The sequence below is a fragment of the Camelina sativa genome, chromosome 19, assembly GCF_030686135.1.
Source record: "Camelina sativa cultivar CO46 ecotype springtype chromosome 19, ASM3068613v1".
Lineage (NCBI taxonomy): Eukaryota > Viridiplantae > Streptophyta > Magnoliopsida > Brassicales > Brassicaceae > Camelina > Camelina sativa.
The window spans coordinates 14398791-14417145 of NC_141898.1; the positions used below are offsets into that span (position 1 = coordinate 14398791).

At 35.5% G+C, this 18355-nt stretch overlaps 3 protein-coding genes across 3 annotated transcripts; all 3 read right to left on the reverse strand.

Moving 5' to 3' along the window:
- Positions 1-857: 857 nt before the first annotated feature.
- Positions 858-1085, reverse strand: LOC109130962 (protein RALF-like 26). The gene has a single exon (XM_019241165.1). The coding sequence runs from the start codon at positions 1083-1085 to the stop codon at positions 858-860; it is 228 nt and encodes a 75-aa protein (XP_019096710.1).
- An 8470-nt stretch (positions 1086-9555) lies between these two features.
- On the reverse strand, positions 9556-11550 carry LOC104766436 (dimethylnonatriene synthase). The gene is made up of 3 exons (XM_010490326.3): positions 10473-11550; positions 10120-10339; positions 9556-10015 (listed from the first exon to the last, which is right to left on the reverse strand). Exons 1-3 carry the CDS (start codon positions 11394-11396, stop codon positions 9612-9614), a joined length of 1548 nt encoding a protein of 515 aa, XP_010488628.2. The 5' UTR covers positions 11397-11550; the 3' UTR covers positions 9556-9611.
- A 4372-nt stretch (positions 11551-15922) lies between these two features.
- On the reverse strand, positions 15923-16933 carry LOC147920567 (uncharacterized). Its single transcript, XM_087501142.1, has 3 exons — positions 16674-16933; positions 16331-16553; positions 15923-16078 (listed from the first exon to the last, which is right to left on the reverse strand). Exons 1-3 carry the CDS (start codon positions 16931-16933, stop codon positions 15923-15925), a joined length of 639 nt encoding a protein of 212 aa, XP_087357268.1.
- Positions 16934-18355: the final 1422 nt, after the last annotated feature.

Below are 18355 nucleotides of genomic sequence, written 5' to 3' on the forward strand. Positions count from 1 at the left end.
TAAAAGTGGGATGTGTGGATATGGGTACATATAGAGCTTAAGGAGACGCTAGTTTTAGCTAATCCATATTTGAAAAAAAAAACGTCTGATTCTAAGCTAAGGATATGAAACACGGTTTTTGTGGATTCTTTTTTTTTGGGATTTCTTTAAATAAATTGATTCTTTCGAATTGTTTGATGAAGTTTTGAGTCTTTTTTTGGTACAAAGTTTTCTGTGGTCACGAGGCCTAGATCTTTACAAGTTCTTTAAAATATGTATAAATACTAACAAATACAAAGATAGATGTTTATTGGTAAAAGTAAACAGTTGTACAAGTACTGACTTGGGCTCTATTCGAAAAGAGGAAGATTATCGATAAAAAAAACTACGAAAGAGAAACACCGAATAAAAAACATGTTACCCAAAATAGAAAAACTAACATAGTTGGGATATTTTTTTCATTTGTATGTGTTTGTAATCTAGTCACCAAAACTAACAAGGGTCACCAAAACTTACTCCCTTCTTTTTAGAATATATCTTTAAATTTTGTATAAATCTTAAATTATATTAAATAAAAAATCATGTCTAAATTAGATGCATCCGTTTAAAAAATAATCAAAAAGCTGATAACCGAAATAGAAACGTAGCTTATAGTCTATAAGTTATAGAGAAAACATTACATATATAGAGACATCTTGTTGCGAACTATTCTCACATTACATATCTTTGTGAATTGAATTCAAAATGGTAATATTTATAAAGCATTAGAAAAGATCAGAGACAACATTATGCGTAGAACTATGTATATAGATAATATCATTACAGGACTCATGTAGAAGAAGGATCAATGTAAAGGGACATCATCATATATGTGAGGTTTAATCTCGTTTGCACCGGTTAATTCTAGTGCAACCACGACGATAATTGTGAACAGGGGTACGGGGTTTGTGGTGGGAATGGTGAGGATGACATCCTGCGGGAGGATTAGGACCATGGCACGGGCTAAGCACTCCTGGATTCAAATACTTTCTGCCTTTGTTAGCCTCTGATTGCTCTACCATCACAGCAACACAAACCACCAACAACATTATCATCCATGCCTTCATTTTTAGTCAGATTAGTATGTTGATTCTTCTACTTGAGCCTTTGTTTATTTGAATTGGGAGAAAAGTGGATTCACACACACACACACACATATATATATATATAGAGCTTAAAAGAAAATACTAGTCTTAGGCTCTTAGCTAATCCATGTTTGGAATAACGACAACGACCTAAACTAAAGATGTTAAAATAGAATTTTGCAAGATGCCTCCAGGTTGTTGTTGGTTTTAATTTCAAGTCGTAGCAAGTCAACCGATATACCATGTCTTATATATTTTCAGTTGGAATATGCAAATGCAAATAAACGGATAACTAAAAGGTATAAAAATTGTAATACATATTGTATCATATTTTATCATTATATGAAATGAATGGAGGGTTTAACGTTATTCAAATCCTTATTTTTACATTTTCGTTCATTTAAAGCATGAACTCTTCGTCTTGGTCTCAATAGTTTCTATCATCACAATCAAAGCGAAGAAGATTGTAAAAGGGTGGAACCTGAAGTCGCTAGAGGGGATTGGAGTAAAAAGGCCATGAAACTTCAAGGTTTTAGAACCAACACACAATACCATAAGTTGAACAAAAATCAGGGTTCTTACGAAGTACTTGCAAAACCTAAGCAGTCTGAAATTTTGTAGGGTGTGTTTGAACAATTGGCTTGCATAAGATGTTGCACAATAGTACATGAAACAGAGGCGTCAAATAGGATGCAGGAAGCAGGTGGGACAGAGAGGATAGATTAAAGAGGCTCCGGTAACTATCGTTTAATAAAAACGAGGTCATAACGCGAGTCCTCTTCAACCTTAGGCAATCATAAGCAGTGGTCCTAGATGATTCTAAGGTTAGGGTTCGCAAATAAGTTTTGTATCAGTAGAGAAGAAGAGATTGATTATGTTCCAATTGCATTCTTCGGACAATGGATTCCATCAACCGACACAATATTATGCTACAGGCAAACAAAGAAGAATTTGGAACAGAACTGAGACTATGAAGTGCATCACTAGGATCATGGAATCTCGACAATATCTTGCACGGCTCCGGCGTCAAAATAGAGCTCCTGTCAAGCTGTGGCCAAGTAAAACACTTGCTGAGTGAATATGAATCCGAGGAGCTGAGAGATGTTGGTGTTGACATCGAGGGAAGCCAGTGAGAGAGTCGGGAATCCAAGCTAACAAGGAGTTCAGCCTCAGATTTTGCATCGGAAGGCTGAGATCTCGGGAGAAACAAATCGCCGAGGCAAACAACCTGGTGAGAAAGAGGAGGAAAGGGGTGATGAAGCTGGAGCATGGCCAGAGTAGCGTTTTTGAATCTTGGTGAACCTCTGGTGAATTCACTAACAGAACAGAGCACATACACACTTAGGTAATAGAGGAAGACACGAGAATAGAGGAGTATCGGGGGTCTTGCCAGAGAGCGTAGGTGGCTAGGGTGAACTCAATTTTGAAAACTTTTGTGACTATAGAAATAGTTAGAAAAAAACTTATATTCATTTTTTTGTCTTATTTTAAAATATATAGATGTCATGATATAAAACATCTACATAACCTACAAAAAATAGAGTGAAATAAAATAATTTTATAATGTCAAATAAAATTAAAAATTAATAAAAAGACATTTGTCATATAAATATATTCACCAAATGTCGCTTTGTTAAGCAAAGTTAGAAAAAAATATTTGTCATTCCGTTAAGATCTTGATCTGCTGAAACATAATTTTCTCTAACTTATATCCCTCCCTAAAATCTCCTATATATATTAATAGAGAAGCATCTATACTAATAAAAAGTAGGAGCTATAAGCTCCTAAAGGCGTCCACATAGTATTTTAAACCTCCAATTGTGATTAGACATGTCACTAATTAATATTTTATAAAATCTCCAGAATTTTATATACTAAGAATTATTTTAAACAATCAATCATGATTTGACATGTTATTCATTAACAGTTTTTAAATTTCCAGAATTTTTTAGAAAAAAGGCAAATTTTAAATTTATGGAAATAAAAGAACTATGCACAATATCCCACATCGGCTAGAAAATTTTTAGACAATGGTTCAGAACCAGTATAAATAAGATTAATATGCTTCCAACAACGAATGAACAGGAAAGCTTGATTTACCAAGCGTCCAAATTTAAAGGTTTTATTCGGTTTGATCCGGTTTTTTATTTGATCAAATTAAAACTTTAAAAAGTTACAAAAAATAATATAATATTTAAATTTTTTAGAAAGCTCCTAAAATTGTCCAAACAGGATTTTAGACATCCAACAAGGATTTGACATATCACTTATTAACATTTTATACAATTTCCAGATTTTTATATATTAAGAATTATTTTAAACAACCAATCATGATTTGACATGTCATTCATTAACATTTTTAAATTTCCAGAATTTTTTAGAAAAAAGAAAATTTTAAATTTATGGAAATAAAAGAACTGTGCACAATATCCCACATCGGCTAGAAAATTTTTAGACAATGGTTCGGAACCAGTATAAATAAGATTAATATGCTTCTAACAACGAATGAGCAGGAAAGCTTGATTTATCAAGCATCCAAGTTTAAAAATTTTATACGGTTTGATCCGGTTTTTTATTTGATCAAATTAAAACTTTAAAAAGTTATAAAAAAAAAATTATTATATTTAAAATTTTTAAAAGTTTAATTATTATAAATATTAAAACTTTTAAAAGTTCTTAGCTTTTAAAAAGTTTTTAAATATTATAATTTTTAAATTTTAAAAGTTTAAAATATTATAAATACAGAAACTTTTTAAAAGGTTCAAATTTTATATTTCGAAACCTTTTAAAAGTTTAAAGTAGTATAAATATTGATGTAAAACATAAATTATCGTATTTCTCTACGTTTGTGTTTTTTATTTCTTATGAGCTGTAAAACATATTTTGCGTATGATTTTATAGATGAGTTGATATTCTTTAATTAATTTTTTATTTTTGGGTCTAAGGAAGAAGGATTAACATTGCAAGACCTTGATTTGATGTTTGAGTCAAGTTTTGGGGTTTAAAGAAGAAAGATGGACGACAAACACATATATTTTATTAGCTATACATAGGCATCACTAGGATTACGGTTGTCATGGTTACGGTTTATTAACCATCGGTTATGGTTAGAAATTTTGTTTAATCTTAACCATAACCGTTTAATAAATGGTTAAATGGTTACATTTAAATACGGTTCCGGTTCAAGCGGTTACGGTTATATAAGGTTACAATTATTTGATAATATGATATGATTGATATTATTTGATAATATAATATAATTGATATTATTTATTTATAATTAATATGTTGTTATAGTGTACTCATATTTCTATATATCATATGATTCATATTAAATAAATAATTATTAGTATATTTTATTATGTTTTTAAAATATATTATAAACCAAGTAAGGATTTTGGTTTGAGAAGTTTCTAAACTTGTGGACCTAAAACCAAATAAGTATATGGATGAAATTATCAATAATTGGGTGCATGTGTTGACTATGCTGGTCTTCATGAATTTCACAAATTTTATGAGAAAATAAATGATTTTGTTATTGTAGTTTGATGGTTTAACAAGTTGTGTGATAGTATAAAAAAAAGGTTTTTCAGTGGAATAATGTGAAAGAGTTGACGAGGAAGAAGAAGCAAAAGAGTATAACGAACTAGTTTAATTGGTGTACCAACTAGTTTTTTTTTTTTTTTTTTTTTTTTTAAAAAACCGATTTTTTCTATTAACAAAATTTTATGAAGTTCATCGGATCTTCCATCCTTTGCAAGCTTCTCAAAGTTGTTGCATCTTTTTGGAAAATTCATGAAGTCTCTATCTTTACCTTTCATGTATTCTTTTGCTTCTAATTTGTATCAACATCCCTCTTTAAGGTTTTAGTTTAATGAAACGCTTGTTTGTCCAAAACAAAAAACTTTATGAAGTTCATCTCTTAAAGCTCTAGTGTATTTGCTTGACTTCATTTTGTAATTGGAATTGTATAATGGAAGAAGGGACACGTAGGTAACACATTTCAGAAGTTTTACAGGTAAATGAAAATGATGGAGATATAGAGCTTAACAACATAATTCATCAAGCAGCATTTGACATTCTTCATAAAGCAACATCTATTGTATTAACTTTTTCAAAAAAAAAAAACATCTATTGTATCAAACGACCATGTAAGAATCACATCTACATATTTTCATTATAGTGTACTATAAATATATAATTTTAGAATTTGGATATGATTTCAGGTCAGAGCAGTGTTACAAAAGCAGATAATTGAAATTTACGAAGAGGAGAATAGAGATACACAGATACAGTAGTAAGTATGATTGCAGATGTAATATTGTAATGTAATAGTTAAAGGAGGTAACATTTATATTTCATGTAAAACGGATTTATTTAATTAATTAATTTTTTTGTAAGAGTTTCTTTTCAAAATTTGAATGTTATATTATATAGATACTATTATACTAATATACGAATATACAATTAGGAATAAATACGAAGTACACGTCGGTTTAACAGGTAACTCAAATTAATGAGCTTACACGTCGGCACAAAATCGTTGTTAAAATTTATAAAACCGACGCTTATCTGACGTAAATTCGTCGCTTTTCAAAGTGAAGTCAATATATTTAACGTCATCTCTATATACTTATTTAAGTAACCTTTTAAACAAATAACTCTACTTTATGTAAGATATTACACAAAATGCCATTATATATTAATAACAAATATAATAACAGAATTTATTATTAAATAGTTCTAACCAAAAAATCATTATCCTAATTAATAGCAATTAAAAATGATCTATTATATTAAATTATATTTAGTTACAAATTACAAACAGTTAATATTAAGATAACATTAGTCCATATGACAAAAGCATTTTATATTTTGTTGACATGATCATAATACTATTAAACACCGCAAGTGATATATAGCATAATAATTTCGGATAAGAACTATCATGATTTAACATGACAAAAGTATTTTATATGTTGTTGACTAATTTGCATCTTTTAAGTGATAATTAAATTCAAACCAATTCGTAATGCTAATGAACACCACAAGTGATATATAGCATAGAAATTACATGAGTGTATGATTAAACATGAGATTGCATTATGAGAACTGTTTGCATTACGGTATGTCTTTTGCAAAATATTTCTTGGCGTCACCATCATTCCGCTAAAAACTGATTCGCAACCCTAACAATATCCTGTAATATCTCATCACAATCACAAAATGAGATTTCAATATCAAAACTACAATCCAGCTCTCCACTAATCTATGAACCTGAACCGAGAATATCTTGAATACACAACTACCATATCTACCAAATCGTAAAACCGTTTAAGAACCTGCTGTCAAATATGGGAGCATACATTGAGCATAAAATTAGAAAATATTCCATGTAAGATCTTTTATCTCGAATGATCTTTTCTTGATGATAAGCTTAAACACTTATCCCTTTAAGTTAAAGGTAACCTAAACGCTACTTCATTCTCTATATAAACAGACTATTAGCAATATTCTACAAATCATCACCACAAACATGCAACCAGCTATCCTATTATTTTAAGCAAAAGAGTTTCTCAAAGTGAATGGTCTTATGGCTATGAAATTACCTTGCTGATGTCAAACCTTACAAAAGCATGTGGCGAGTTCAAGTTAAGGTCCTCCACATATGCTTCCAAGTACACTACCCAATCTGGAGAAACAATGGAGATGGTATTAGCTGACCACAAAGTAAGTTTTTTATAAATACACAAATTATAATAGTTTATTCTATTATTTAATCACCATCAAACACACAATTTTTTAACGACTATGTTTGTTTTTGTTTTACTATCATAACCAGGGCACCAAGATTCATGCTTCCATCAAGAAAGGACTTGTGAACAAGATTGATAGGCAGATAACAAAAGGTGAGTGGAGGGTCATTGAAAATTTCGGACAACTCAGGTGAGAGGCCAGTTCAGGGTTACTAACCATTCGTTTAAGATAGGCTTTGTGAACAACACTCATGTAACCCCATGTGTCTCTCCATCTCTGATGATATGTACCTCGCATTGCCCAACTTTCAAAACATCATGGTGGTCGTAGTATTATAAGATTAATTTGCAAATGACCTACTTGATGGGGTTTATGATGCTGATGTAAGTACCATTTGCTAGCTGTGGTGTTAGAAGATTAATCATAGAGATACTAATATGTCGTATGTGTTGCCAATAATGCAGCTCCAAGCACATATGTGGTGAAGTTATCTGAACTTGATGATTCAGAAGGACAAGGCAACATATCTCAAATCAGGTAGTTATTTCTTTAATATTATTTATAGACATATATATGAGAAATTTTATATTTTGTTGGATAAAGTGCAAAGTGAATTTAATTTGTTTAATGTTCAAATTCAGGATTACATGCTTACCAATAGCAGTGAAGCATCTGCTTCTTTTGCTACTCCATCATCAAAGAGAGTTAGAGAAAGCAATGAAGGATACTCAACCAACAAGAAGATTTTCAGGAAGTTAATCACGTTGGAAAAAAAAGACGACACGCTGATGAGTGTGACGACAATCATATTGGAAAAAGTTGAGGAGAAGAAGGGAGTGAAGATTGTGAAAGCAGGAAAACAAAATGAGGATCTCCCTTATGAGGAGGACAATGGAGATAGCAAAGATTCAGAATATGTAGGATACTGAATCTAATGACCTAAATCAAGTGGTAGAATAAGGCTTTAGTTATGTTTGACTTTCAGTAGTTTCTTTTTTTATTTTCATTAAACCATTTTCTATGTAATCATACTCTACAACCTAGGACTTTCAAACTTTCAAGCTTTCAAAAATAATTCAAGGTTTGTATTTTAAGAGATTTCTGGGTTTATGTTTACTTCTCTTTAAGTTGATTTTCGGGAATTTAATATTTTCTTCTGTTTAATTTTAACTTAGTTTAAGAACAAGAACCTAATTATAATGATAAAAAAAACACAAGCAAGAAAACCAGAAACAAAAAATATAGATAAGAAGTTACCTTCTTAAAAATATTGACCCGACAATATTGAAGCCCCTTGAACAAGAACTCTTGAAGTCTTGATCTTATTGGCTGCAATATGATTTCTTATGTTTTTCAAGGTCTCCTTACTAGCCACCATATCATAGAAGATAGAATCATATGTTTAAAGCTCCTTTTGTAGAGCTGTGAAGTACCAACACACCAAAACCCAAACCGCATATGTCATCATTACAAGAAACTAGAAAACCCCAAAAACAAATATGATTCTAATATTTACCTTCTTGGTTGCATTTGTGGAGCTAATTTAATGTATACATTGCAATTATACAATAATAAACTACAATATACTCAATCTCTAGCAATTTATTAGAATCAGACATCAGTTGATACAAGTTAATACAGTTCCTTTCAAATTTAACGATTTGAAAGATTTCCAATTGAAAATAAAAAACAAAATTACAGATTGAAAGCTCAATTCGTATTGAACATCTTTAAACTAATTCTTTCAAACATTACATCAGTAAGAATATTGTCTACTAATTATGTCCAAATAATAAACTAACTTGATCTAATTACTGATCCTAAACACAACTCGATTTAGAATCCATCTTGCAATCTCTCATGACCCAACATCGACGGGTTGATTCTCTGGCACATTTAAGGTTGGACTTTTCGAAAAAGAAATCGATGATTATAAATATGAAGCTGAGATTTCGTCGAATTGCAGAGAGAAAAAGAAGAAAAAATTATTATATTTGTTTTACTGGAAAAGAAACAAACAAAATAAAATCTTCATCGACAAAAACATGAAGGGATGGATCTTGGACTGGGCCCTTGACAATGGGCTAAACATACTCAAAAATTATACTTATTGACAACTTTAATTAAATCTATTTTGCACTTTGTAAAAAATTAGATGATGGTTGGTGAAAATAATACAAAATAACCCTTATAAGTAACTACATTACATGCTAAATCTAATTTATACAGCGTCAATCATATTTACTAATCTTTATATTAAAAAACAATTACTATTATAAGATTCAAAACACCATACAATAATACTATATTATATAAGATATCAAATAATTATAGTAATAGTTATAACCATAACAATCAACAAAAATAATAGTACGGATCCTGATCTAGTACAATGTTAAAACAGATTTAAGCCGACGTTATTTTTTTGAAGTCACTTTAGTAATGACGCTACAGTCAATATAATAAACGAGGTCAAATACTGCTTTTTTTGTAGTGAAGTTCATATATTCTAAAAATTACCATATAATAAAAAAAAACATTACAATCCAGTTTTTTTCATATAGAAATTGTGTGGATAAATAAATTTTTGTACGTGGGGATTTACAACCATATGTCTCTCATCACTCATCACCTTTCCCACATTGGTCGTTAAACCATCCATACTATATAATACATGTGTAAAATCAGAAAGGAATGATCACAAGAAGCTCATAATAATTAGTAGTACACGTAACACAAATGGTTTAGACTTTAGAGTGAACAGTACAACTCAGGGTTGAGTCGAGGCATTACAACGACTTCGACCGGGTTAATTTTTGGCAAAGCTAAACCAGGCCCTTCAGCCATATCTAATGGTTCACCAGATGCTTTGCGTAACTCAAACCCCTGAAGCAACTTAGCCAACACGATGTGAACAACTCTTAGACCAAGATTGATCCCTGGACACGACCTTCTTCCTGAACTAAAAGGAATATACTCAAAGTCGCTCTTTCCACATTGTGATTTCTCCTCCATGAACCTCTCAGGCTTAAAGATTTTTGGGTCAGGCCAAATCTTGGGATCCCTATGAAGTTTCCAAATGTTGACGAGCAAGCGTGTGCCTTTTTCAACACGGTATCCTCCCACGAAACAATCTTCACGTGCTTCGCGGATTCCTGATCATTCATCATTTTGTATAACCAAATAGGTTTAGGATTTTACAAGATTAACAAGGTTATGTAAGAATTAGAGAGACAATTAAGAAAATGTGATGTGTGACCTGTAAGAGGAGCCGGTGGGTAAAGTCGGTGAGTTTCCTTAACAATAGCTTGTAGGTACTTGAGGTTTGGTATGTCAGATTCCTCAACCCATCTACCTTTCCCGACACAATTGTCAATTTCTTCTTGTGCTGCTTTTAAAGTAGCTGGATTGCTGAGTAGCAGCGATATCGCCCATGTCAGAGTAATGGATGTGCTGTCTGATCCTGTTAATGTAAGAACCTACAACAAGAAACAGAGAATATTCATGTTGGTAGACGTTCATTTGAAAACCAATCAGTAATGTGTGAGTTAAGTCATAAATGAGACTATTATCATATATCCTAATTAACGAGAGTGGTGAAACTGTGCCTACCAAAATTGTTGCCTTCACAATGACATCACGTACATGTCCACATATTACAACATCTTCTGGTAAGATGTCGAGCAGTAGATCCATGATTGTCCTTTCTTCATCCTTCTCATTTCTTGATCTCTTCTTGAGATGTTCTTGGAGCCACTTTGTGATGACTACGTCAAGCTCCTTAAACGTTCTCTTCATTTGAGAAATTTTTGCGAAATCCAACCATCCCAGCCATGGAATAACGTCACCTATCATAGGAACCACAGCTAAGTACTCGCTGCGCTTCATCGCCTCCTTATAACGCCATTCCTCGTTCTTCACTTCACCGAATCCAATCCTCTTCCCGACAATCTTCCTAAGGATTATATTGTAGGTCAAAAACTCGAATAACATGTCAATCTTCACCGTGGACGTACTACCACTCTTTTCGTATAAGTGTTTGATTAACGTGTTTACTTCCGAAGAACGAACATGGCCAAGCATCTCTATACTCTGGTTTGAGAATAGATGGACAGTGGCAATCTTACGTAACTCACGCCAATATTCTCCATAGGGAGCCAGCGCCAGAGTTGCATTGTTGTAGCCTACATACCGACCAAAGGCTATATTGGGTCTGGTTGCTAGAGCCAAGTCGTTGGTGGTGAAACAATCTTTCACCGTTTTTGGGTCGCTGGCTACAACCAGCTTATAGAACCCTAACTTGAGTGAAAAGATAGGACCGAGTTTGTCGGACATGGCAGCTAATTTCTTGCAAATGAGTTCTTTACCGCGCAGAAGATGGAGGTGGCCGAATAGAGGCAAAGCTCCCAATGGTTCAGGGATGGTTGAGCTGTTAACTTCACATTTACTCGATTTTTTTCTGCAAAAAATGTAACCGACGATTGCAAGGGCCAAAGAGAAGAGAGAAAATTGGGGAGTACTTAAGAAAAGAATCATGGTGGTTATTGTGTTTGAGGTATGAGATTATGAGAACGTAGCTTTATTTTTACACGTATATATATAGTAGTATGATATGAACTATGAGGTAAGGTAGCTTTCTTTGGCAAAATATGTATGTATGATAAATGTTGTGATCAACAACCTCTTTGACGGGAAAATATAAAACCAACTTTTTTTTTATGAGTTTACTTATAGTTTAAAAAAAATTAAATTTAAATACGTTACTCAAATTTCAATATTTCATAAAAGGTAATCAATCTTAGTCATACGCTTACGCAATAGCACTACTTCACGGCCGGTTAAAAAAATAAAAAGATCGTTCCATAGCTAATCAAGCACTAAATGGATATTCCATGTGTTACGAACTGCTAGGAGACAAAGATCAGTAAGCTATAGAGCTATCGGCTAGCCTAGTGCTTGATAAGATCCAAAAAAGACACCATCAATTTCGTGGGGTTTCGTTAGGGTCTAATACAATTAAAGAGGGTCCTTGTTATCGTCGGATGTTGTGAAACTAGAGAGTTGAAGGATGAAATCTCTTAGTCTTATTAATGAATGTCGAGGTTTACAAGTATATATAATAGAGTACAAGGCAAAAGCCCATAAACCGACTAGAACATAGGAAAGGCCGATGGGCCGTAAAGCAATGGCCGATGGGCCGTACATGCGCGGACCGTACATGGGCCGTAAGGCCATGTCCTAACGGACTGTGAGCGGGCCGGTTTGTAGAGTCCACAAGTGTTTTACAACACTTCCCCTTGGACAAGATGACCGTGCCTATGTTGGATGGGATCGCTGCAATATGCTTAGGGGATGCTGCCTCATTAAAACCTTACCAGGAAAACCCAATGGGACAAAACCTTGGTGAAGGAAAAAGAGTACAGCACACATTGCTCCCCCTGATCCAAACATCACTCCAAGTCCCCAAGCTTCCGCATCCCAATCTTGTGCGTGAGCTTCTTGAACGTCGATGTCGGCAATGCTTTGGTGAAGAGATCGGCTGAGTTGTCGCAGGACTGTACTTGCACCACTTGAACTTCTCCGGCCTTTTATAGTTCATGTGTGAAGAAGAACTTCGGCAGTATGTGCTTCGTCCGATCTCCCTTGATGTATCCTTCCTTGAGCTGTGCGATGCAGGCCGTATTGTCCTCGTAGATGACGGTTGCTTCCTTGCTGTCTTCTAAACCGCTATCCGTCCGAATATGCTGAGTCATGGACCACAACCAAACACACTCACGGCTGGCCTCATGGATGGCTAGGATCTCCGCGTGATTTGACGATGTGGCCACAAGAGTCTGCTTCATTGAACGCCAAGAGATCGCCGTACCACCGTGCGTAAACACATAACTTGTTTGTGACTTACCGTTGTGTGGATCGGATAGATAACCTGCATCAGCAAAACCAACTAAACCTTCTTGGTTATGGTTAGTATAAAATAAACCAAAATCAACCGTCCCTCGCAGGTACCGCAGGACGTGTTTAATACCATTCCAGTGCCGTATAGTCGGACAAGAACTATATCTTGCTAGGAGGTTCACGGCAAAGCATATGTCCGGCCTAGTGTGACTAGCCAGGAACATTAATGCTCCTATAGCACTGAGGTAAGGCACTTCAGGACCAAGAACTTCTTCATTGGCCTTCTTAGGAGCAAATGGATCTTTATCCAAGTCTAAGCTTCTAACAACCATTGGGCTAGTCAATGGGTGAGCTTGCTCCATATTAAATCTCTTGAGTACTTTTTTCTGTGTATGCCTTTTGATGCACAAGGATCCCATTATTTCTGTACTCAAGCTGCAATCCCAAACAGAATTTTGTTTTGCATAGGTCTTTCATCTCAAATTCTTTCTTGAGGTATTCTACAGTTTGGGCGATTTCCCCAGAGGTACCGAGGATGTTTAAATCATCCACGTAGATTGCTATTATCACAAATCCTTTGTTTGCAAACTTTTTTATGAATATACATGGACTGATTGGGTCGTTCTTATAGCCTTTCTTAGCTAAATAATCACTTAGTCGGTTATACCACATTCGACCACTTTGTTTCAGTCCATAAAGCGATTTGTCTAGCGTTATGTGTACTGGTCTCGAGAACCATTTTTACCTTTATGTTCTATACCCTCTAGTAATCTCATATAAATCTCATTATCCAGTGGACCATATAAATAGGCGGTTACAACATCCATTAACCATAAAACCAATTTTCTCTTATGGCCAGACTTATTAGATATCTAAAAGTCGTTGCATCCATCACAGGGGAGTATGTCTCCTCATAATCTATGCCGGGTCTTTGAGAGAATCCTTGTGCTACAAGTCGTGCTTTGTATCTCACTATCTCATTTTTCTCATTTCTCTTTCTTACAAAGACCCACTTGTGTCCAACTGGTTTAATGGTAGGTGTCGTCCTTAAGATTGGACCAAACACACTTCTCTTCTTTAAAGAGTTTAACTCCACATCAATGACTTCTTTCCATTTAAGACAATCTTTACTTTGAGTGCACTCTAATATAGATGTGGGTTCTAGATCCTCATTTATCTCAAGTGCTACCTTGTATATAAATATTTCATCAATGTCGACATTTTTCCGGTTCCATTTTATTCCAGACATTATGTAATTGATTGATACCTCATTGTTATCAATTCCTTCAGGTTCTTGAGGTTCAGCGTCCTGAACTTCACCTGGTACATTAATTATTTCCGCAGCCATGTCTGGTTTTTCGGTAATTCCCTGAACCTCGGTCGGTTTTGCACCTTTAGACTTTCGAGGATTTTTATCTTTGGAACCTAACGGTCTACCTCGTTTCAAACGTGGTTTAGACTCTGTAGCAACTTGTTTATTGTGTTCCTTCTGAACATCAATACGTACTGGTGCATTGCAAGCTGGTATGTACGATTTTGTTACTCTCTTTGGGTCAGCAAAGGAATCTGGCAATTGATTAGCTAGCTGTTGTAAATGTATAATCTTTTGAATCTCTGCATCACATGCTAGAGTTCGAGGATCTTGCCAATTTAAGGATGTTTGATTCCATGTTAATTCCTTGACCAGCTTGCCGGTCTCACCACCTAACATAGGGAATTCGGACTCAACGAATTGACAGTCCGCGTATCTGGCCTTAAATAGATCTCCTGTCAATGGCTCAAGATACTTTATAATGGTGGGAGACTCATATCCCACATATATTCCCATCCTCCTTTGAGGTCCCATCTTAGTTCTCTGTGGTGGAGCAACGAGTGTATAAACGGCACAACCAAATGTTTTGAGATGGGATAAGTCTGGCTCTTGACCCGATAATAGTTGGGATGGTGAATATATGTGTTCACTAGATGGCCTGATGCGTATGAGTTCTGCTGCATGTAAGACCGCGTGTCCCCAAGCCGACACAGGAAGCTTCGATCTCATTAACAATGGTCGAGCTATTAATTGTATACGTTTAATGAAGGATTCAGCTAATCCGTTTTGTGTATGTACATGTGCCACAAGATGTTTCACACTCACCCCCATGTACATACAATAATCATTAAACGCGTGGGATGTAAATTCACCAGCATTATCTAGACGTATAGTCTTAAGTGGAAAGTCTGGAAAGTGTGCTCTTAATCTTATAATTTGAGCCAACAGCCTAGCAAATGCTAGGTTCCTTGTGGATAACAAGCAAACGTGAGACCATCTGGTTGATGCATCGATCATAACCATGAAATATCTAAACGACCCACATGGTGGGTGTATTGGTCCACATATATCACCTTGTATCCTTTCCAGAAAATGTAAAGTCTCTTTTGTGACTTTTACTGGTGACGATCTTGTGATTAGTTTCCCTTGTGCACATGCTACACAAGTGAGATTTTTAGGGAAAACCTTTTTCTCTTTAAGATTGTGCCCATTCGAACTCTTAATCACTTTACGCATCATGTTCGAACCCGGGTGGCCTAACCGTTCATGCCATAGAGTGAATTGTTCAGTGAACATTTTGTGCTTTGCCATGTTAGCTTCTATCATGTTTATCTTAGCATGGTATAAACCAGTGGCTAGTGCAGGTATAGTCTCTAGGGCCTTCTTTTGGCCATTTACATTTTCAGTAATGTATAGGAATTCTTTAGTTCCTTCACCCTTGGTCTCAACATGATAACCATTTAATCTTATATCTTTAAAGCTCAATAAGTTTCTCTTAGAGCTGGGTGAGTATAGGGCATCACTTAGTTCAATGTGTGTGCCGTTAGGCAACAAAACGTGAGCCTGGCCGTAGCCTTCTATCATGTTGGCTATACCGTAATTGTACTAACATTTGCACTTTTCATTATAAGATTTATGAAATATCTTTTGTCTCTTAGTATAGTGTGGCTGGATCCACTGTCCACCACTAGTTCACTCATGTCCTTGGCCATTTCTATAAATAGGACATAATTTTGTATTTTAATAAGACAATTATAAAATAAAAACCATTGCATTTAAATTAAAATAATCATCCAATATAATAAAGGAAAATAAAGCATAAAAGCATTGAAATTAAACCAAAATAAAACGAAAATCAATTATCATCTTGAAGGCAATCAGAAGTCTCTAGCAAGTCGTCATTCTCATGATCGAAGTCTCCTTCATCATCGATGTACGCATAGTTGGCTTCCGGATTTTTCTTTAGAACTTCTTGGTATGCATCAATGAGGTGTTTGGGAGTTCTGCAAGTCTTGGACCAGTGGTTTGACATACCACATCTGTGGCAGACCGATTTGGCCTTGGTGTGTGGTTTAAAGGACATACGGCCCTTACCACCACGTCCGCGGCCTCCTCGGCCGGCCTGTCCGCCACGGCCACCACGGCCACCACGTCCTCTGCCACCACGGCCTTGGCCGTAGTGTCTTTCTCTGTGGACGTAGTTGGTCTCATGGGGCTCTCTTGGCTCCTTAGACTGTACCGCAGTTTTCTTTCCCAAATAAACCTTATTTGCTTCCGGTAATGGGGCTCTACCGGGAGGTCTCATAGCACTGTTCATCAGCAACAACTCATCATTCTGCTCAGCTAGCAGTAAACATTCAATGAGTGCCCCATAGTCAGCAAAACCTTGATGCCGATACTGTTGCTGAAGAACTCTATTGTTAGGGCTGAAAGTAGACAAGGTCTTTTTTATCAGTTCTCTTTCAGTCACCTCTTTTCCACATAATCTAAGGAGTGAGACAATCCTAAAAAGCTCAGAGTTATACTCCTCCACGGATTTGTAATCCTGGATCCTTAGGTTCTTCCAATCAAACTCGGCCTTTGGAAGGAGCACCGTCTTTTGGTGCCCGTAATGGCGTTTAAGCTGTGTCCAAAGGGCGAGAGGATTGTCTATGAAGAGGTACTGGCTTTTGAGACTCTCTGCAATATGATGGTGCATATGTTGGAGACACTTATTCTTACTCTTGTCAGTGCTCTCAACTTCCTCATCAATGCAACCAGCTAGGCCGTTTGACCTTAGGTGGATTTCGGTGTCTTTCACCCATTCCAAGTAGTTCTTTCCAGAAGCTTGCAAGATGGGATAGTCTAGGCTCTTGAGGTTTGCCATCTGCATATAAGGTAGACAACCGATAGTTAGCATGCGATATTTGAGATCGAACCATGCAACAAATATTTATTCAGGTCATGCGGTATTTGAGACCGAAATATGCCTTGGGCCATGCGGTATTTGAGACCGAAACATGCCCTTGCCTATTATAGATTTCGTATGGTTTAAATTCATGCATGCAAAGACAACAAAAGCAAATATGTATGCATGCAACAATTTCCTTATTTCTAGATAGGATTTCCTTTTTTCTTAAATTTCCTTTTAGTCTAGGATTTAGTAAATATTGTTTTAAGGGTTTTAGATAATTACTATAATTAATTAGGAATTTATCCTAACCAATGTTTTAATTTCCGATTTCAGAGTTTTAATTTTAGAAAATTAACAATTTACTAAAGGCTTAATCGGATTCACCCTTAACACAAGATTATCAAATTCTGTTTTTGAGTTTTAACAATCCTAGAACATGATTCATGCAGCCGAAATTTACATGAACAAATTATGCTTGAATAAATCCTATCTTATACATGATCCGATTTCAATATGATGCATGAATGATCCGGTTTTTAATATCCTAGAATAACTTTAAACAACAAAATATTTCTAGGTTCTTATGCATCACAACAAGCAGCAAACAACCAAATTTAATTCATAATATAATTGGTTTTAATTCTCAAGAAATCTAACAACCTAAACACCAACCGATTTTTAAGTTTTAGGTTTTAGAGATCTTAAACTTTGTTGGTCGTGTACTTGTTTGTTTTCGGGTTCTATATGTTTAAGTCCAAATTCGGTTCATAGGGTTTTCAGAGGGTTCGACCATGATTTTACCTTTCACCGATTTGGATCTGACTGGATATGAACCGGGAGCTAACAGACCTCGGTTGTACCTCTCTCTCGTTCACGGACCACGAACAGAACCACGAACAAGACCACGGACAGCTTCCGCGAACAGCTACCACAAACCACGAACAGCTTCCACGAACAGCTTCCACGAACAGCTACCGCGAACCAACGAACAACTTCCACGAACAGCTACCGCGAACCAACGAACAGCTTCCACGGATCACGAACAGCTTCCCACGAACCGCTCCTTTGTACTTCTCTTGTCCGGAATCACTTACCGCAAACACACGAACTCACCCCCAAACACGGACCACGAACCTCGATCAAGTTGTCGATAGAAACTTGATCACGAGCTTAAGGTATGCTCGTGAACAAGGAGATCTTCGAACAGAAAGATGTTTGGTCTCGGATGGAAGCAAGAACAGAAAGCGGTTTAGGGTTTTGGAAGAGAGAAAAGAATCGGCGGCTGCCTTAGGGTTTTACGGTTTGGGAAGCGGCGGCTGCTTTTAGGGTTTTAGGGTTAGAGGCTATCGTGCTGATAACGTGTTGTGAAACTAGAGAGTTGAAGGATGAAATCTC